Genomic DNA, 20,955 nt, shown 5'->3' with positions numbered 1-20,955 from the left:
TTTTTTTAAAGAAGAAAAACAATTCTGTTGTTGCTAGTTTACAGTATATAATGGGTAATGAGGAAAAATAGCTGCTAGATAGAAAAGGGGTCACAAGTTTCTGTTATGTGAACTGCTGGCAAGTTATGGTTTAGATGGTGTAGCTCTTGGGATGTGTTGTCCCCTCTTGCATTGAGAGCACATGAAAGGGATCGCACTCCTCTTCCAAATAACCAACCTGTTCCTGTCTGTGTTCTCGTTTTACGGGAGGAGGAAAAATGAAGAATTGAAATTCGAGGTGACCTTTAGTATGCTGAAGGTCTGGAGTGAAAGTGCAGACGTGGACAACTAGATAAACTGAAAGGATAGCTAATCAGTGAGGAGTTCAGGTGGGCAAAAAGGTGTTGAAACTGTCTGAATCTTTTTGTTTCCCCCAAAGCTTTTGACTTTGGCACCAACAATCCAGTCCCTCTTGGTCCTCCTGGGGCTCCGGGGCCAGGATCTCAGATGGAGTGAAATATGATAATGTTTGGTTGCTTTCCTTGGTCTGAATACCTCACGTAACACTTTTGTAGTTGAGGGATTTGCAGTCACCAATGGTTTGCAGGCTATTCTCAATGAAACAGTGCTTGGATTATGTAGTATTGTTCTTCCCATAACTATAATTAGCACTGTTTAATTACGTTTAAAGTAGCACTTGATGTTATGGATTATTCCTTGTCCATAGCCAAGTCATTCTGAAAGGAGGCTCAAATATGTGTCTCTAAGAAAGCATAGCATTGCCTTCATTCTCATCCCCTTGGGTATCACAGAGATGCTCCTTTTGATAGGACACAAAGTGTCGTTTTCTTCCTTGCTTACTTCTGTCTTGTTCTTTTTGCTTAAGCAGTAACAGTGGAAATGGCCCACAGTGCACAGTGAGGTGTGAAGCATCTTCTCAAGAGTAGAAAAGCTATTTCAAACTTTGAATAGGAAGTTGGTAACACAGTAATGACAATTACCTGAGTTCCTGAATTGATTATGATGCTGGTGTCTATGTGCTTGGCTTTTGTTTTTTCTCCAGAATCTCTCAGTGCATTTTAGTATTGCTTTGATTTTTACTTTATTTTTTTAGAAGAAATGCGCCTTACCAACCTTAATAATATTGTTTGCCCTAAAGAAAGGGAGAGAGTTTGGTTTTAAAAGACAGGACATCTGTCCTTTCAGGTAATTCCTTTTTGGATAAGGATCTCGATGCTGTGCACTTTCTGCCTAATGAGCATCTGATGCTCTACCTGCATGTCAGTGACATAAACTGTATGGAGGAAAACATTACTCAGTATATTGATGCATCTGTGCTGCTTTAAAATAAAAAAATCATCCTTGAAGAGTTCTGTGATGCTGAAGGGAGTGGAGATGTCCTTGCAGCCAGCAGCCTTTTTGGAAGGCATCCTGCTTAGCTTTCAGGTATCAGATATGAAGCCCAGCTATTTGATTTGATGAGTCTGGAATAAATGTGTCAACACATGAGCAAAGGTGGGAGAGGTTGCAGACAGGTGTCATGTGCACAAAAGTGATGCAGGATGGTGGTAGCTTTGAGGCATTCCTGGGGAAAATGTTTGAGATCCAAAATAGAATCCTTAATGTGTGGCAGGCTATAAATACCAGGGATGAGAAATTAGGCTTTATGGAGACCTCCTAGCGCTCTGAAAAGGTTATGAGGCAGGCTGGAATAGTTCTCATTTTGAAAGAACTGGGTGGACAGAGGCATTTACTGTAACAGATAGTAGTTAGCAAATGGATTTCAGTTGGAAACTCGATCCTCGCGTGTGGCTGGTGGTCACTCCTTCCAATTATCCCTTTGTAACACTGATGTGGTAATTCCAATTGTGTGTTTATCTCTGGAGCATTTGACAAACTTCCTATGGGGGAGGGGGGTGTATATGTCCATTTTTCTAGTTGTTATTATCTGTTTTGTTTTCAACTAGCTGCCTTGTTCCTGTGTTTAATAATCATGTGTGAAACTGCTGTTACAGTTACTGGTGAGATACTTTCAATTTCCGTAAGTGTGACTGGAAGGGGAAGACCTGCTGCCAATTTCCTGCTCCCTTCCCACACCGCTTGTCCTTTCCCTGTCATCTGCCCAGCCCTTACCTTGACAGATGGGGGAGGCTCCAGTAGACCATTGCTTAGCCTGGCTGAGATGCTGACCAGGCTCCCCTTTTCTTCATGTCTTGTTTCATCCATTATCTACCATTCTGATATTCAGCTCAGGAAAACCTTCCTGTCCTTCTGCAGATCATTAAAGAGTGAAATATCTGGATTGAGGCCTGAAAGAGGCATAGCCCAGCTGAAGCAGGCAGCTGCCTGTGCATCTCTGTAGGCTCTCGAGTGAGTTGGGGCAGATGCTTGGGAAAGGCTTTCTGTGCAAGCTGTAATTCAGTAATTGGATTGAAGATTGGAGGATTAAGACTTGTGTGCAGGTAGGATAAAATTCATTCATTCATCTGATGACGAAGATAAGAAGAGCCCTGTAAGACTTGGTTTTTCTTTCTTAAATAGTATAAGCAAATCAGTCATTAGTAGTGGGTACAAAGATGGCCTGATTTTGATTACCCTATTGCCCAGAGAATGGATTTATCAGTACACTTGGCATAGTAGGAAAAGAATATTCTTCCTAACATGAAAGTGATGGCCAGAACAAAAGAACAGGATTGGGGGATTTTATGGCAGGAAAATCATGTCAGCAAGTTAAAGAGTTTTTCTGTTAACCTTGCTTGTTAATCAAGATAATTCATTTGAACAGGGTATTTGAAGGAGATTACTCACAGCAAGATTAGCCATAGGAAATGTATCAAGGGCCTAGAGGAACTTCTGAAGCCAATTATGTGGATGACAACCTCCTACAGCTGTGAGAATTGAACCTTGAAGGGAAAAATACGAAGTATTGAAGCATCCAAGATGTGTCTTGAAAGCTAACAGTTCTTTTCCTGCCCCTTCCAAGAAATTCAGAAATGGCTGTTCTGAAATCTCAAGTGGAGGAAATTGGTGCCATTATCCCAAATTCAGGTAGTGCGTTTGTTGCCTACAAACAAGTCTTGTTTTTTTTTTTTGTTTTTTTTTTTTTTTAACCCCAAATCCAACCCAAATGCTTGGATTAAAGAAAATGGCCATAATAAAAGAGCAACTCCAGTTTGGCTGTACGAATAGTGGCTTAGGTTGAAATTAGCTTATTTTTTATAAAGTTAATTTTTGTAGATAACAATCTTTTAATATATTTTGCAGCTTGCAGTGGCTGTTGAACATTTCAGTCTCTTCTATGCCACAGTTTTCTCTGCTCCCAGTGCTGTGCTTTCACAGTGTTGGCAGATAAGAACTGAGGATTAAGGACTTGCTATTTGCACAGCTTACATTTCTTGTACTTTAGACACCTTTACATTTTGTTTTCAAATACATTTACACCTTGAATGTATCATCCAAAAGCAATCAGTTTTACTCCTAAACCTTGTATGACTGCTGTCTGCAAACAGTGGATCTGTGCCTTTCAGTGAATGAGCAGCTCAGCTCCTGCCTTCCCAGATTGTGATGAAGGCACAGTGGCATCTTTCTGCTGCTGACCATCCTTCCAGGCATCCTGCCTTGGCTGCTCCTGCTGTGTGTGAGCTGTGCCCGGGCTCTGATGACCGCTGAGGCTTTCTGTGCTGGTCCCACAGCTGAGTGCTGCTTTCTGCAGGCACTGCCTCGAGAGAAGGCTGTGATGTGTTGCAGAGCAAGATGAGCGCTTGGCACATTTCTTCTGGCACAGAATAATCTTCTACAAGAGCCAAAAGATCTCTGTGCAGATCTCTTCCTTACAACCAAACGATGGCACAATCTCTTGTCCACAGTTCCCACCAACCCCAGTAATTTCCCTCACTGACAGTAGTAGGAAAGGTGCTGGCTGCCTCAGAACCTCATCTGATTCTGAGCACAATAATTAGGGCAGCGTCTAGAGGGTGCATTTCACAGCCTTCAGAATCGTTCCCAGTTAAAGCTTGCAGCCAGCTTGAGAGATAAGCCTGCAGAACGTTGCTGTTATTGACAGCGAATGCAGAAAGGGTGTATGGTGATCGAGCATTAATGGGAAGTGGTGTTCTGCATTCAGCTGTACTCCTTGTGGTCTCAAGTTTCCTTTAAGCCATTTTCTGATGGAATTAAACATTGTAATATTTTTATAATTAAGTTACTTTGAAATGCTCAGGACCTGCACAGCATATGGTGTCTTGGAAACTCTGCACCTACATTTGCCAATTTAAAAAGAAATAACACAAATGGGGAAAACCCACTTTGGTAGTAACCCTTTATTGACTTTAGCTCGTCTATTGAATTATCCATTAAAAGTGAAATATTTAAATCCTTATGTGTTGCTTCCCTTTTTTTTTTTTTTTTTTTTTTTTTTTCCCTCTTTTGGGAAGATTATAGAGAAGTTTGATTCTCTAATACAACTTCTGATCTACATTCATGTTACTTAATTCCCTACCTACTTTATTTTGCAAATCAAAGGCTTAGGGGCTGTTGGAAATGCAGTCAGCAGCAGTGCAGCTCTGCAGCTGCCCAGGAAGGCAGTAATTCCTGCGAGGATTTCTGTGCCAATGGTCACCATACTGTGACCATGGAAGGATTCTGCCTCCTCTCCATGCAAACACTGCAGTTGTGTTACTGTGTATCATGAGACTATGCAGGCTTTCTCTTATTTATTGGCCAATTACAGGGAAATTAAGCTCAGAGTATTTCTACTGGGAGTTCAGTAATATAGATGGATGTTCCAAGCTGTTTGCAATAGTGTGTAGTGTGTCTGGTAGTAGCTGAGAAAGGTGATGGGGCCGTCTGGGCCTGGGCAGCAGTTACCTTGCAGCAGGTATGCTGGCTGTTTGCTGGGCTGCTGCTTTGCATGAGAGGTGCTCTGAGGAAAGTGATTTTCAAATGAAGATGAGCTCTGATTTGGGAAAAAATGCTTCTATTCATAAACAAATTAAAAAACAACAACAACAAACAAAACCCAAACTTAACAAACAGACCTTACTTCCTTTATTATGCAACTTATCAGTGCGTTCCTGGTGAGAGATGACTTTGCCTTGCAGAAACCCAGGCAGCTTACTGAGTCGGGCAGGGTGTGAGGTCACTGGGTTCTGCTTGCAGTGGTAAAAAGTACAGTTTGTCCTCATCTGTGTGTTCCTGCAAGCTGTTTGACAGGCAGGCAGTTTGGGATGAGAATATTCCTTTAAAGCAAAATACTTGCAGCAGATTATATGCCGTTTGCTTGGTATACAGCAGTACAAAGGTATCAGTAATGTGGTGCAGGGCATTGCTGCAGGTAACTACTGAAAGTCATCAGTAACTGTGCAATCGTGGTGTCCACTTACACAGCCAGTCTTTGATTTTCTAGTTCCTGGAAAATACAGCCTTATAAGATGCTCGATATCTCTATATTGAAGGCTTTGAGATGTGAAAATCAGATGTGAGATCAGATAATTCTGTTTCGGGACCGGACCAGGCTGCCCAGAGCCACATCCAGCCTGGCCTTGAATGCCTGCAGGGATGGGGCATCCGCAGCCTCCTTGGGCAACCTGTGCCAGTGCCTCACCACCCTCTGGGTGAAAAACTTCCTCTTAATATCTACCCTAAACCTCCCCTATCCTTGTTTAAAACCATTCCCTCTTGTCCTGTCACTATCCACCCTTGTGGACAGTCATTCCCCCTCCTGTTTATACTCTCCTTTCAAATACTGGGAGGCCACAATGCGGTCTCCACAGCGCCTTCTCTCCAAGCTAAACAAGCCCAGTTCCCTCAGCCTTTCTTTGTGGGAGGCTCCTAGGAGAGGAACCAGCTTTGGTCCCTTTGGCTCAGTGAAGTCAAGCAGATGCTCGAGTGCTGCAGATCTGAGCTTTTGGAGCTGGGTGTTATTTGTGTGGGGCTTTGTCTGCACGAGGGAGTCATGCTGTAGAATGGGGATGGCTGGAATGAGGGGAGCAGCAGCTGCTGAGGAGCACGTTATCTGTGCTTCATGTGTCGGCAGCTCTGTCTGATCCTGTGGCCTGAATCCCCATTAGCTGTCAATGCACGACGTCATGCCGGTTCAACTTGCATTCCTTTTTCATGTGATGCCATTGCTTAAGCATATTTAATTATGAATAGCAGTGAATGAGGAGGAAAGCAAGGTTGTGGCGGCCAGGGCAGGGCGTGCGGGGGTAAACAAAGCCGCCTTTGTTTACATGGGAGTTGTTGCTCATGTGGCCATGTCACAAGCCAGTGAGTGTCTGAAAGCTGCTGGTGCAGATGTAATAGGTGAGCAGCAAGCGACAGGAGCACGCAGTGTGGTTGTAAGAGCCGTGATGTGGCTCGTACAGCTGAGTCTTATGGCAGCAGGCAGCTGTGGAATAAAGGCGTGTAGATTTAAGACTCTGGTTACGTTCATTGATGAGAATGTAATGGCTGGGGAAACTGTGCCCACATCTCAGCTTGGTGAGAGAACATCTTGTGGTGCGTGCCAGGAAGTAATTAACCATGACCTATTGACTGGTAAACGTGAGGCGTTTATTCCTTAGGATCTGCAGGGTGGGTTTTGTTGTTGGAATGTAACCTTTCTGCAAGTGTTTGGTTGTTGTAAAGTGCTTGATGGACCAGAAGGGGCAGCGCCCAGAGCCTGACCTTTGATCGAAGCGACGTCTTCTTCCTGTCGTGTTCTGTGCGTGATCATTGCTTAATTGACAAATGTTGCAACAGAAGCAGAGGGAAGCTCAACTGTACCAGAACTATTATTATTATTAACAGATAATTTCTGTTTTAAAAAGATGCAGACATTTTCTAGTTGCACATAACACCTCTAGATTTCCATCTGAAGATCTGTTCTTTTCAATTTCTTTGTTGCATGAAGTAAAACTAGAACTGCAGCTTTTTTTTTTTTTCCTCAATGCAAATGCGCCGTGCTGCGGAAGGTTGGTTTGTTTCGCTTTGTTTTTCTCTTTTGGTTAGTGGAGGAATAGATCTGATGCACTGCAGATGCTCAGAAGCTCACACTGCATGGCAAAAGCATGAGTGAATGCTTTTCAAGTGACTGAAGCCGTGAGAACTTCAGCTAACAGTCGCTTGCTTTACATGTGTGGAAAATACCAATTTTCAGTGTGAAACCTGTGCTCTTCTGGCCTTCTCTAGCATGCATGAGAAAATTCCAGCATGACTTCATAGCAGTTATTTCACTTACTGGTTATTTTTTTTTTCAGTAAATCACTAATAAAATCAAGACTTGACATTTTAATCTGCGGTGCTTCTGCTAATTGCAGTGCTTTATCCTGACAGCCAGCCTGTAGGATTGCACCAATAATATATTGGCTGGAAAAAGCTGAAGCTTCACTTCCTTTCCTGAGAACACAAATGTCCTGGATGAGATTTTGTATGTTAAAGTGCAGCTTATAAGCACAGGTCTTTTCAGAGGTCTGCACAGTGGTGGTGTTTCAGGGAAGGTCTTCTATAGAGATGGCTGCAACTCGAATGCTTTGTGGCTGAAATTCCAGATGTGCTTTCCAAACATAACCATAGCAGAAACCAGCAAAGCACATCTACCTCCTAGGGTTCATCTCTGCGTTTGCCTTAGCCCTGTTGTAATGCAAACATCAGTCTTTCCTTCAAGTTAGCTGATTCTTCACTTGTTTTGCCTGCTGATGTGTTAGAACTTGATTGCCGTTGGCAGCCTGACTTTGTAACACAGCAGCTACAGCTCCAGCACTGCTAATCCAGTTGGGATGCTGTTAATGAAGTAGGCTTTTTTAATTTGCTGTCTGTCTGGGAAGGCTTTCACCTGAGCCCGGCTGCGTGGCACAGGCTGAGCTGGGACAGAAAGTCTGCAGCCAGTGCTGGAGGCGTTGAGTAGGTTTGTGCATCTGCAAAGAGCAGTGATCTTAGGAATGAGCGCTCTTTGTATTTGAGCTTTACATAACAACCTGTGATGGGAGGGACTGAGTAAATAATAATTAAAAAAATATGTTAATGATGCTGTTATGTTGGAATTTTTTGTACAATAATTTCACCCAATTGGTTTTTTTTTGTTTGTTTGTTTGTTTGTTTTGCAGAGTAGGTAATCTGCACCAGAGCTGATGGCCTTTAGTACCGAAAAGATGAGCTGAGCTGTTTGTCTCATTCTTTTTCATTTCTTTCTGTCCTTATGTAGTTTTGGCAAGCAGTCTGGAGGAAAACGAGGATGCGAATGTATCATACTGGAGCCTTCAGAAATGATTGTGGTAAGGCAGATTTTTCAGATGTATTTAATCTATTGCTGATTTCTGCAAATTCTTTTTGTCTTATAGCAAAAAGCTTATTGTGAAGTATTTTATAAAATTGCAGCAAAACTGCCTTGATTTCAGTTACACCTAGGGCTGCTATCATACTGGCAGTAGTCACGTACATTTAATCTAGATGGGTAAATGATGGTGATGATTAGAATGATTGTGTCATTCCTTTCAAAATTGTATTTATTTGAGTTCCAAAGCTTACCATTTAGGGCTGGCTTGAGCATTCCTGAGTTGTGGAACAATAGACTGCTATCTTGAATATTTTATTTCCATCCTCACCCCCTGATTCATTGCTTTTTACTGGCCAGGCTAGCACTGCTGGGTCTGCTGGAAAGTGGTACTCTTATTCTCAGCTTTGCAATTCCACGTAGTGTGAAGGCTTTTAAGTAAGAGCTGAAGGAGCATAGGGTGCTTAGCCAAGCTTGAAGGATAAAGCTTTCAGCTTCGCTGCCATCGACCTTTTCCATGTCCATTGCACTTCCTGAGAATACTTACAAACTGCCAAGTTCATGTGTTCATTAAAAGATGCTGTGTGCACAGATGTCTGCTCTGTCAGGTGAGCTGCACCAAACTGTGGCACAGGGATCTGCCTGGCCCCGTGGGTGCCTTCCTGTCTGCTGGAGGCCCTTCAGGCTGAAGGAGCTGAGAACAATTCTCTCTGTTTCTAAACAGACCAACAGTTTAGACTGTTCTCACTCACAAGCTAATTGCACAGCCCTGTGCTTACAGACCTGCTGCTCCAGGTGCTCATAGAGCCACTGTGCTGTGTCCTGCAGAAATGCCATGGACTGGTGCAACTGCTGTTTGAGGTGGAAAGTGTGTCACTCCTGCTGGCAGTGACTCACCTGCTGCAAGTGGGTTTGCTGGTTTGCATGAAATATTTTCCATGGGCAAAGTTTATGTTATTGTCATCATTGTATTAAAAAAAAACCAAACCACAAAGCAACACCCAAACAAAAACCTGGGCAACCAAATGGGGGAAAAAAAAAAAGTGAAGATATACACAAAGAAGCATCATCTCCATAGAGCATGTTGCTGTCCTTCCAATATTTGAAGGGAGCATGTAAACAGAAGAGGTGCAACTGTTTGTGAGGGTGGATAGTGATAGGACAAGGGGAATGGTTTTAAACTGAGACAGGGGAGGTTTAGGTTGGATATGAGGAGGAGGTTTTTAACACAGAGGCTGGTGAGGCACTGGCACAGGTTGCCCAAGGAGGCTGTGGATGCCCCATCCCTGCAGGCATTCAAGGCCAGGCTGGATGTGGCTCTGGGCAGCCTGGGCTGCTGGTTGGTGACCCTGCACACAGCAGGGGGTTGGAGCCAGACGATCATCGTGGTCCTTCTCAACCCTGGCCATTCTATGGTTCTGTGAAACTGGAGAGTTTTTTGTGTGTGTGACTGCTGCGAGGTTTCCCAGGGGAATGTCACAGTCCTGCAGAAGCCACTTGTATACATCAGCATTGCCAAATGCTGACACTTGTTCCTGGAGAGAACTGCACAGCCTGGATGACTGTCCTCTCTGCTTTAAAATTCTTTCTTGGATTTCCTGTTAGTTAAATTGTAGTTAGGTTCCACTGAGAGAATAAAGGCACCTGAAAGTACCTTACGTCCATTTATGGAACTTCAGTGTCCTCTTCTGTAGGAAAATCAGTGAACTAGAAGTCTACAGTTCATAACTTAGAGGAAAATATAGCTCAAGTACTGTCAGTTTCCTACGTGGGACTTGCAGAGGAGTGAGAAAAGAGCCTCAGTGTGGTGGCATTGCCTCACTAGTGGGCTGCTGTGACAGAAAGCGTGCTCAGCTTCATTTCCCTGATTAATTCTTATTACTTTCTCTTAATTTCTTTCACTCTTTTTTTCCAAGAGAGTTTTTCTTTAATATGCAACATCCAATTAGATGTGCAATGCCTAATGAATATTTATCTTCAAGTGAAAGCTTTCACTACTTTAACCCAGTTAAAGACTGCTGCCATTCTCTGCTTTTGCTGCTGCTTTCCTATTTTTTTTTCCTCTTTCTTTTTAGAATGTAAATCAGTTTTTTGAAATGGGAATCCTCTGGGAACTGACCCATTTTAAAGGCCATAAAATGTGGTCATCTTAAGTTAATGAGGATAACAGATAGCGTGTGAGTAGGCAGAGTAGCTCATATTTTGGAGGCTGAACAACCTATTGAATTAATAATGGGGCCATTTGTCACTTAAGAAAATGGCCCAGAACTGCAGTGTTTCCATGTACGTGGAAATTGTACAATGGCATCTTCATTTTTGTCTTTAGATTCATTGTAAGACAGCAGAGGAGCAGCATTTGGAGGTGCTGGCACCAAGTGCAGAGCGACACTGAGGACAATTTCATGAGCCCTTTGGTTTTTGTTATTTTTTTGTGGCAGCACACGCAGCGGGGGAAGCAGTTTGCATGGAGCAGCCTGCAGCTGCCAGAACCCAATTAAACAAAGCAGCACCCTTCTTCAGAACGTGCCCAGTTAGTAAGCTGATCCAGTTGTTTTCAGGTAATAGGTGTACAAGATGCTAGGAAGGAGAACGCTGGGCAGCAGTGCCATCAAGCTGGTGCCTGCTGCTGCGCTGTGCCACTGCAGTGTTGCAGCACTCAGCAGAAGCCTTTGTCCCGTGGTGCTGTGCTGGCTGGCTGTGCTCTGTGCCAGCAGGCTGGGTGACAACCTGGTGCAGGGAGGGCTGAGTGCTGCTTGTGCTGGGGAAGCTGGGTGCTCAGAACCAGCAGTAGGCGCAGTGACGGCCGTGAGCACCACCAGCCGGACTGGCAGCCATCTGCTGGTGGCACTGAACTGCAAGCTGTGCAGGGCTCTTTCCTGGTGTTTTGATTTGTATTTTTGTTTTGTTTGGTCGGTTGCAGTGCTAACTGAAGGAAGCAGGTGGTCTCAGTTCTGCGTTTCCACTGGCAGTTGGTTGTTTTGCCCTTGTGTTACCAAATCATGCGTTTGTGCTCACCTCTTTGTTTTCAGTTAGAATTGTGGAGGAAAAACAGCATCATCTCACAGTAGGTACTTATTTTAGCCTTCAAACTATCTGTTCAGTTGGGGGTTTGATAGTAAAGGTCCTCAATGCTGGGCTGGTGGTTGCCTACTGCTGCAGGGAGCCCCATCACTGGGTGCCAGATGCACACAGCCCTGCTTTACTGTCTGTGCTCCCGTAAGGCTGAACCCAAAGGAAAGAAGAAGCAGTGCATTTATTGAAGCAGTTCGTGTTGCACATGCACAAAATTCACAATGGAAACAAGGCAGTTTTAAAGGTTACTTATTAGAGTAAGTGTAAGAAACCAAACCTCATCTGCTTCAGGAAACCTGTGTGCAGTTTGAGAAATGAAAAGCGTGGTTCTCGCTTACTAAGGGAGCTCTGCTTTTCTGCTTTCTTTTTGGTAACACTGCAATGGGAGAGCAGCCTTCTATTTAAAATCTAGCATATCTTTAAATTGCATTGCCAGTGTATATTTCTCTCTGTGGAATTAAAAATAACCCACAAAATAAGCCCGTCACCTGCACCTTCCTCTGACCTCTGAGAAAAGCAATGTGGAAAGTGGAGATGATATTGCTTCTGTGAATGGTTCAGCTATTTTCAGAGACTTGTTACTGCCCGTTAAATCTTCCTAATTTTCATGCCTTTACACCTTTTGCATTTGAATTTGGAGATAATTTACCCAAGTGTGTGAAGGGAGGGCTGCATAATGCAACGTGGAGCTTCTCCTGTTCTACTGCTGTAGTCTTACGTTTGGGAAAGCCTGTTTAAAAAAATCATTTAAGGCAGTAGAAACTCATAGTGTAACTGTATGGTAGAGGAGCTTCTTGCTGGCTGCAGCCCATTTGCAGCACGTCTGCTCTGTTTCCTGCTAGGATACACTTTTCCAAAACATCAGAAGGAAGTGGGGAGGGATGGGACTGCTTTTTATAGAAGAAAAAGGAATTGGAGCTAGTGAGATAAAAAGGATTCCTGTTGGCTTTTCCTAACAAGATAAATTTACCTTATTTTTAATGTTTAGTTGAAGATGTGATTTATCAGCAAGGTGTGAATCAAGTTCCAGTGAATTCTTCATGATTTGTTGGAAGTGGTTAGAAATAGGTATGGCATAGGGAAAGTAGGGCTAAGAGCTTTTTCCAAAGCAAAGACCCACGCCAATTAAACAACCAACAGAACAGGGATGTTGTAAGTTGTTTCTCTGTGACTACTGCATGAAATTGTTAAGTTTTGAAAAAACACCCCGTTAAAAATGGAATATAATTCAGTGGCTTTAAGCAGATTGTAAGTGTCACAGAATCATAGAATGGCCAGGGTTGAAAAGCATAAATATCTAAATGGTAACTTCTGTGGAGGGCATCCTTAGAATCTGACACGCGTATAACTCTCATTCTGTAATGTGTGTGGTGCAAAAGCCTTTCTGCCTACGAGTGACATTATTTGGAGGATACGGGTGCAGCTTTAAAAAAGAAAAAAAACCCACTATTTCCTGGAAGGAAGCTGCGGCCTCCGGCTCATTGTAATAACATCGCTCTGAGCCATGCCCCAGCAGTTCTCCAAAGCATCTGCTGTTGTTTTCTTGAGAAAAATTTAACTGGTCTCAACTTATGTTTGTTCCTTCCTCATGAGCTTGCTACGGCTCCATCGGCTCTCGGTGCTATGGAAGAACTGGATGTTTAACCAGGAACCCGAACATGTGTTTCAGGTGGAGAACTCCAAAGACAATGAGGAAAGCATCCTGCAAAGAGAAGTCCCCCTCCGGCAGTCGCGGCGCAGGTTTAGGAAGATCAACCAGAGGGGTGAGCGCCAGACCATCACCGACAATGTGGATGCCAGCAGCTACCTGTCGGTGAGTCTGCTCTCTGTTTGCTGGTACCTGGGCATGGGGGCGTTGAGAAAAGCCTCAGAGGAGAGGTGAGATGAGATGAGATGGGCTGTGCTTGCCCTGGCTGTGGATGCTGTTTTTTTGAGTGCTTTTGAGTGGAGCACTTCATGTTGTGGCGAAGATTCAGGCTGCGGTTTGAAAAGGGGTTATTTGCTTTATGAGTGCTGATTGAGCACTGCAAATAAATCTTAATGTGTCTGCTGGAAGAGAAGTGGTCATTCTGGGTGTTGGTTGGTTTTAGCTGGAGTTTTTTTGGTAAGATCCAGGAATTAGTTGCTGGGTTTTTTTCTGTGTGTATTTTTTTTCCCCTTAGATTTAGGCCGTGCTTTGGAATGGAGTCAATCACAAAGGCAGTTCAATGCAATAACAGCACTATCTGTCACATTTACCTGCTTAAAAATAGCATAATGGTATTGTGAGCATCAAGAAGTAATGGCAGCTTAGTTGCCACTTTTAAAATCCTTCACAGACTGCTGTCTGCTCTCTGTGAAGGCACGTACTGCTGTGGTTTTGAGGCCGCAATGCTTTTCTGAAGGCTCTTCTTTACCCTTCTTTTTCACGTACAAACTTGTTGCTACTAGCAGGATATGTATATGTGTGTGATCAGACAGAAGAGCTCATTGAAAATAATTGTTCCAAAGGTTTTGATTTTCTTTGAAAATCAAGCATTGACAAATAATACTAACACTGAAATGCTGAAACTTCGGCTAGTCTTCATGCACAGAAAAAAACATTCAGTTTCTCCCCCTTTTTCCTGTTTATACACTTCAAAATATCTGAAGTGTGCAGTTAGCTGAAGACTTAAAAGATTTCCTCTCTGTTTCAGAATAAAATGCTGTTTCTCTTTTCTTTCTCTTTCCCCACGCTGTTAACCGTGGCACTGCAGGTGGGTGACTTGTAGGCTCTGCAGCATTAGCATTTTGGTGAGCAAAGGTGACTTTGGTGTTTGTCTGCTGAGCAGAATAGCTCTCGCTGCTGTGACAAGAAGCAGATGTGCTGCTTGAAACTAAACGTTCTCTTCCATCTCATTTCAAGACCTGTCACATGTTGCCTTTTATCATTACTGAATAATCTGTGTTAGTCATTGACGAACGGAGCTGTTGGCTCCTCGGGCTCTGGGCAGCCTAATCAGGCTTTATTAGGAATTAAGTTCCAATCTGTGTATGACAAAATCTCGTTCCGTCGCTTGGTGTTTCAATAACATTGAGAAGCACGCAGGAAAAAATTCTTAGGCGTCAATGCCACAGGGAGGAGAAGCTCAGGAGCGGTGCTGGCGCTTGCTGTGCCCCTGGCTCACATGGGGGCCATGGACAGACTGCTGCCTTTGCTCAGAGAGGTGCCATGTTAGCGCTGCTGTAAATGGTTTCAGTGATTGCCAGTTCTTCCCGCATGGAGTTGGTGTGTTGGACTTGCAGGACTGTGATCAGTCAGCAAACAGCGTCCTCGTCACAGAATCCTAGAATGGCCTGGGTTGAGAAGGACCACAATGCTCATCCAGTTCCAACCCCCTGCTGTGTGCAGGGTCACCAACCAGCAGCCCAGGCTGCCCAGAGCCACATCCAGCCTGGCCTTGAGTGCCTGCAGGGATGGGGCATTAGGAAACTCCTAATTGGAAAGTGGTGTGTCGCGGTACTTGGTGCAGTGAAAACTAATTTGTATCTCAACAGATGACAAAGAAATGGGCCCAGCTGCTTGTTTGACAAGTAAACAACACAAAGGATGCCTGTATTTTTCTATATTCTGTTTAAATCTGTTAAAATAATGAATTTTCCTGAGTTATGTTGTTCATTCTGTGCCTCGGTTTCATGGGCTCAAGTCTTGCCTTGAGAAATCTGGTTCTACTCGGCCATTGGTCACCAGTGCTTTTGAAAAACAAACATGGTAATGTAACCCTGCACTTCAGCCCAGTGAGAATGGGCAGGATGAGGAGGGGTTTGGAATGAATTTGCCAAGAACTTGAAACAATGTTTCTGCTAGAGTGAGGAAACTGTTTACAAACTTGCCAGCACATTTCCTCTCTGGCCCGATGCTAGTGAATAAATGCAGCATTGTACTTCGCTCTCCAGCCTGTTGCTGAATGCTCTGTGACAGATGCTGCCTGTGGCTTGACGGACCTTTTGTGAGCTCTGCTTGGGCAGGAAGGCTTGGTGCTTCATGCACAGCCTGCCAGGGCTCCCCGCTTTCCAGTGGTGTGATGAGCTGAGTGCTCAGTGTGCTGTGGTTAGGTCTGGAAGCACCTCTTGGGCACAGGCAGCTTTCTGCCTTCTAAAGAAAACAAGATCCTGTAGGTATTGGCACTTAGTGTTGCTTCATCTCAGCTCAGGACTTTTCTTTTGACAATTGAAAGCAAACACAAGAAATCCTCTGTTTAAGGGGAATTAATCTGTGCAATTTCTGTTTACTCCTTGAAATGTAAATCTCGTGAGTATTAAATATAGTACCATTAATATTTATGATGAAGGTGAATCCTTGTTTTTATAAAGCATTACCCATTAGGTGGTGATGTGAGCTTGCATCTGTTCCTTGTGTGGAGCTCCCTGCCTGGAGTTCCTGCTGGAACGAGTTCCATGGAAATCCCTGGGGTTGGCCATGAGATAAATAGTTGTGCGCAGGTTCTTTCAGTAATGCTTTCAGTTATGATTACCGTATTTGAAGCTCTTTCTCTTATACCTCTTACTTAAGTGAAAGACCTCCAGTTCTGAATTTAACTGTCAATCTTCAGGATCACTCACATTCAAAATCATTATTGGTATCTTCATTTTTCCTTCTCTTCTGCTTCAAGAACAACTCGGCGCTAAAAATTGGTGTCTGTTTCTGTCTTCAAAGTGCAATGGCATGAATGGGTTCTCACACGATGTGTGCAGGTGATAGCAGAGCTGCTCACTAGCAGGTGGAACAGCAAGGGCTGCCTTGTGCTCACAGTTTCCAGGAGCTGTGCCAGGGCTCTGCTGGTGTTGTGGCTTTCCTCTTGCAGCACAGCCAGCCAGCAGCATCCTGGGGATAGACGGGTGCTTGGAGAGACTTACCCAGTGCTTCTCCAGGGCATGAAATAGCAGTGATGCTCACGGTGGGGAGAGCAGGAGTGACTGTGGCAAAGCTTAATGCCACAGCGATGTGAGATCTGCTCACCCTTGCCCTGTCTGCTTTTGTCTCTGGAGGAGCATCAGCATTGTGCCCGTCACCCTGGGTGATGGCCTGGGTGATGGGAGGGAAGTGAGGCTGGAGAAGGCTCTCGTCAGGCTTAATGAATGAGAGCAAAATGTGCTGCTGGTGTTAATTATGCCTGTTCTTGTTACTGCTTCAGATGTGATTCGTTAGTATGGGTGCCTATCTTCGTGGATATAGGCTCTGTTTGTGCATAAGTCTGTCTGCAGCGTAGATAAGAACGCAGACAGGAACCAGGGTCAGGCAGCAGGGCACTGGCACAGCCACAATGAATATTCAGTAATTCCTGGTTCTTAGTCTAGCTTTCAAGCCAATCAATAATGCAACTGCATTTTTTATTACAAAAGGAGAAAGGTAATTCTGGTCATCTTTGTTCAGCTCTGTTCTGAACTGTTGTGAGTATACAGGTATGGATGGAACTGCAGCCGGGTTCTTTCTTCAGTTTATGGTTTGGGGAAGAAGTGTTTGATGTCAGTTCTGGGGCTGTATAGAAGTTACACTGCTGATTTCATAAAGATTCAGAAAGCAAAAGGTTCAAATATTTATCTTCACAATCACAAACTCGAGATACAGTAAATTTTGCATTTATATTTCCTGCAGTGAACAAATCCAAATGGAGTTTAACACTTAAACACAAATTTCAATGTGACCACCAAGCCTGCATGTTTTTGATTCTAATGAGACTTTAAAAAAAATTATTATTATACACATTTTGACAATTTTTGATGGTTGAAATAACGAATATTCTCGAAATAGCATATGTAAGATGTAACTTTCCAGAGAGTTGTGGCAATGTTTTTAATTTTTTAATGTTCCTTCATCGTAGAACAGCATAAGGAAATATTACTGCACTTTTCTTAGTAATCCCCTTTCTCAGATGTGCAAATTTACTTTTTTTTTTGTTGTTTTTTTTTAAATAAAAAAAAGCTCTTCTAAGAGGATGATGAGGTTAAAGAGATTTATTCTAATGCTAACTTTTGAGGACAGCATCTTGATGCTCGCCTCCTGTGCAGATTTTCCAGGAGCCCTGTTAGAAGCATCTGTCTGCAGAGCAGTCTGTCACTGGAGGACTGCTTGAGTGGCAAGTTCCTTGTTGTGTGATCATTGCTTAATGTAATCCCATTGGGGGCTGCAGTCAGTGGGGGGTATCTCACTACTGCAGGAGCTCAAGTCACATCTTAACGCACCGCATCAAACCCATTGGGTTCTTTCTTAAACGCTGTAAAATGCTGCGGGTATTTTGTGATCTGTTTCTCACTGCCAGGTAAATGTGCTGCAGTGGTACCTGGTGTGGACGTGACTGTGATGCAACCTGCCTCCAGATGCCTCTTGCTGAAGCTGGCGCAGCAGCAGCCTGCAGCTGTTGGTTGGCAGGGCTGTGGCTGTGCTGCGAGTGGCTGAAATCACTTCTGGAACCATTTTGGAGCTGGGTGATTGTTCTCTATGCAGATCGTAGCTTGTTAACGTGTTTTGATCCCCACGCTTTCATATGTTTGTCAATTGTAGCTTTCTTATCTGAGATTTGGAATGAAATCTGGATCCCCCTGAAATCCCTCAGTCTCACTGTGTCCTGAGCAGCAGGAGCAGAAAAACACGCCGTGGGTCACGAGGTGCACAGGGATCATGCAAGTTCCCTCTTGCACTGTTATTACAACATGAGCATTTCCTCTCTTTCAGCTTGTCTTGGAGTTTGGGTGGAGCAGCCCATGACCCAGCTCACAGGCCACGGCGTGTCAGCGTGCCTTAAGGCTCTGCCACCCTGGAGCTGCTGGCACTGCTGTTTTCAGTTCCTCTGTCTCCTGTCATCCAGGAGGCCCAGTGCTGCTCTGGCTTCGTGATGGCACATCCCTAAGTGAAGCTGGGAGACTGGGCATGTGGCAGGGAGGGGGGTGAAGAACAGCTTTCTGCAACTGGGAATTGAGGGCCACTGTTCTGGCCCTCTGGGCTCTGGTGCAGGCGGAGCTCACCCCACCACCATGACTGCTGGGTGCCCTTTTGTCCCCTTCTGTAAGCAGGGGATCCCCCAAAAGCACATCAGCTTGGGTTTTGTTTCACAGCTTGATTCCACCATGCTTCGTTTTGTCAAGTGCTCTTGGTGACAGGCAAAGCAAAACTCCCATCCTCACATGCTGTGCATTCGGATGCTTCCTGGTAACTTCCCCAGCCACTGGTGCTTTCCAGTCTGATGAGGTTTTTGAAGAGTGATGACTGTGATGCACTGCACACGAAATAAGCTGATCTGTATGAAAAGCACTGCCCTTCTGTTGATACCCGTGCCCTTAATTTTTTTCCTTTTTTGAAACATACATAACATGCATGCCCCAATTTATCAATAATGAGAGGGATTATAATTATTCCAAACTTATATTTGGGAATTTCCCTGAAGAGTTCATTACCGAAATCAGCGCAGTTCTGGGATGACACGAGTAGTTGTGAGCAGCATTGAGGAGTGCTGCAGAAATGAAACTAGCTCAGACACAAACGCTGGAGGGTTTATTTTAGGTGAGCACCTGCATTTCCTTGGGTCTGGTCAGGCTGCTGGCAGTGATGCGTGGAGCTGAGCAGTGCAGTTTGCTGCATGCTGGGTGGAGCAGTGGCTCTCCTGCAAGACAGATGGATACCTGTGTGGCTGCCAGGCTGACCGCCTCGCTTCCTGATCAAGGTATTGAAAACTGATAGGGAAAATAAGCACAGCCCGTCCTTGGGGGAACCTCACCATGCCTTTGTGTGGGGGAAGCAAGGAGCTGCTGGGACCGTGCCCTGTGTGGCACTGAGGTTTGCTGCTGTGCTCACGTTGGTTCCGTGGCGAGTGAGGCTGAAAGTACATATTGTGGATGGCACTGGGAGAACTGTATGGTTCCCTAGCTGACTCTCAGCTTGTGAAGCCCAGACAAGTTTATGGCATTCTGTTAAACTTTGCTCTATTTTTATCATTTACGAGTGATAAAAATAAGTTAGCAGTATGGAATGCATGAAGAACTTGGCTCGACAGCTTCACAGCTACTTCCCAGTCGTTGACTGATTCCTGTTTGTTTCTAGGTCTGGTTATCCCAGTTACCTTTCCTTAATGTTTTCCTTAGGAAGGAGATCTCAGTAAGGCAGTAGTTTCCTCAGCTGCTCATGTAAAGGCGTTTGAAACAGAATGTTCTGCGAGGCCCCTTCCACCCCAAGCCGCTCTGTGAGTCTGTGATGCCAATCTTTTTAAAAAACAAACAAAAAAGTCCCTCCTAGATATCTTGCAAATTAGTATTTACACCTTCGTAGAAATTAACGTAGTTCCTTGGAAAATATTTTATGTAGCATGTTCAGAGTTAAACTGTGCTCTGATGGACCCTGAGGGGTTGGGTGGCAGTTCCAAGGATATTAATTCTTTATAAGCAGCCTCTTAAGCAAAATAGATTGAGCATGTTCAAGTGCTGTGCCCACTGCTGGAAGCTGTGTGCTTCTGGTGGCTGACGGTAGAAAGCAGCGCTGTGCACCAGTTAAAGCACTGTCAGTCTTTTGTGGCTCTTGGAAGCCTTTGGTGTATGAGTTGCTTTTAGTCAGATCCTTTTTCTATTCATATTGCTTGATTACTGCTGTGTTTTGAGATGGCACGCACGTGGATTCTCGTGGAAGTGGGGGCAGGCAGCAGGCTGGCAGCCTGCATGGAGGTGCATGGGAGTGTGCCCGGCTTTGGGCTTTGTTTCCTGCCCTCCACCTGGGCTCTTCTGTTCAGTGCTGTAACGAAGTAAGCAGCCTGATGATATCCTTGTTGATTGCCAGCTCAGCCTTCTGCTCATTTGTGGGCTTATGATACCTTAGAGAGAAGCAGCCTTGTGAAAAGTCATCTTGTATTTCATCCTGAAGCGCTGCGCATTGAAGGTTTTGGGCTGTGATATCTTCAAATCTGTATTTAAATTGAAATGTTTATGTGTTTTAGAATATGGGAATTTGCATCAAGTCACGGATGTTCTTCTGAGCCATGCTGAGAATATCTGGAACAATTTCCAGTTAAAATCACCATCGGGAGATGTCAGTCCATAGAGCAAGCCCTTAGATGCCCTGTGTTCCTCGAAAAACTTGGCATGAAAGCCTCCATGAGAGAACAGCAAGAAGAATCTCTCTGGTTTTGGCATGGAACTGGTTGCTATTTCTAATGACTATTACAACAGCATTTGTAATTTTTGCATTTGAACTGCAGAAACTTTGCTAATGGGAAAATATTCGACAGATGAAATACTTGAAGTAGTTGATGAAATGGAGTCTGACTAAACAGAGCAATCTGCAGTTCCTTGTTGGTACCTCGTCCTTGCAAATCAGACCTGCCTGCTGTTGCTAACTGTTCAGTTCTGTTCTCACGCCTGAGTTTTCCTTGGCGGTGGGGCAGCCGCAACAGATGCGTATTATTTTTATGATTTTGAGCTCTGGAGCGTGTCTGACAGCTGTGATGAAACGTGCCTTTGTTTGTCAGCTTGGCGTGTAGGTGTGTCTGTGTGCCGAGCCCTCGTGTGGTTGTGTGACGGGTTTCACAGATCCGGTGACAATAACTGGGATTTTACTGCTGCTTCAAACCCTTCTTCCCAGCACAGCAGGTTTTGGGTGCTGAGTGCAGCTGCATGTGGGTGCCCTGCAGCCCCCAGCGACACTGCCTGCATGC

At 44.4% G+C, this 20,955-nt stretch overlaps 1 protein-coding gene across 1 annotated transcript in view; it reads left to right on the top strand.

The window, feature by feature from the left end:
- The window catches only part of RAPGEF6 (Rap guanine nucleotide exchange factor 6), a gene marked incomplete at both ends in the record, with an annotated part of 102,092 nt that overhangs the window by 21,346 nt on the left and 59,791 nt on the right, over positions 1 to 20,955 (top strand). Inside the window, 2 exons of the mRNA XM_079542376.1 lie at positions 8,162 to 8,231; positions 12,972 to 13,115. Of these exons, the coding sequence (XP_079398502.1) occupies positions 8,162 to 8,231; positions 12,972 to 13,115 (214 nt within the window). The remainder of the gene's footprint in view (positions 1 to 8,161; positions 8,232 to 12,971; positions 13,116 to 20,955) is intronic.

Source organism: Tetrao urogallus, assembly GCF_951394365.1.
Source record: "Tetrao urogallus genome assembly, chromosome: 14".
In the NCBI taxonomy this organism is placed as follows: domain Eukaryota; kingdom Metazoa; phylum Chordata; class Aves; order Galliformes; family Phasianidae; genus Tetrao; species Tetrao urogallus.
Note: the sequence above shows the minus strand (reverse complement) of the source record. Positions and strands in the feature narration are given on the sequence as shown.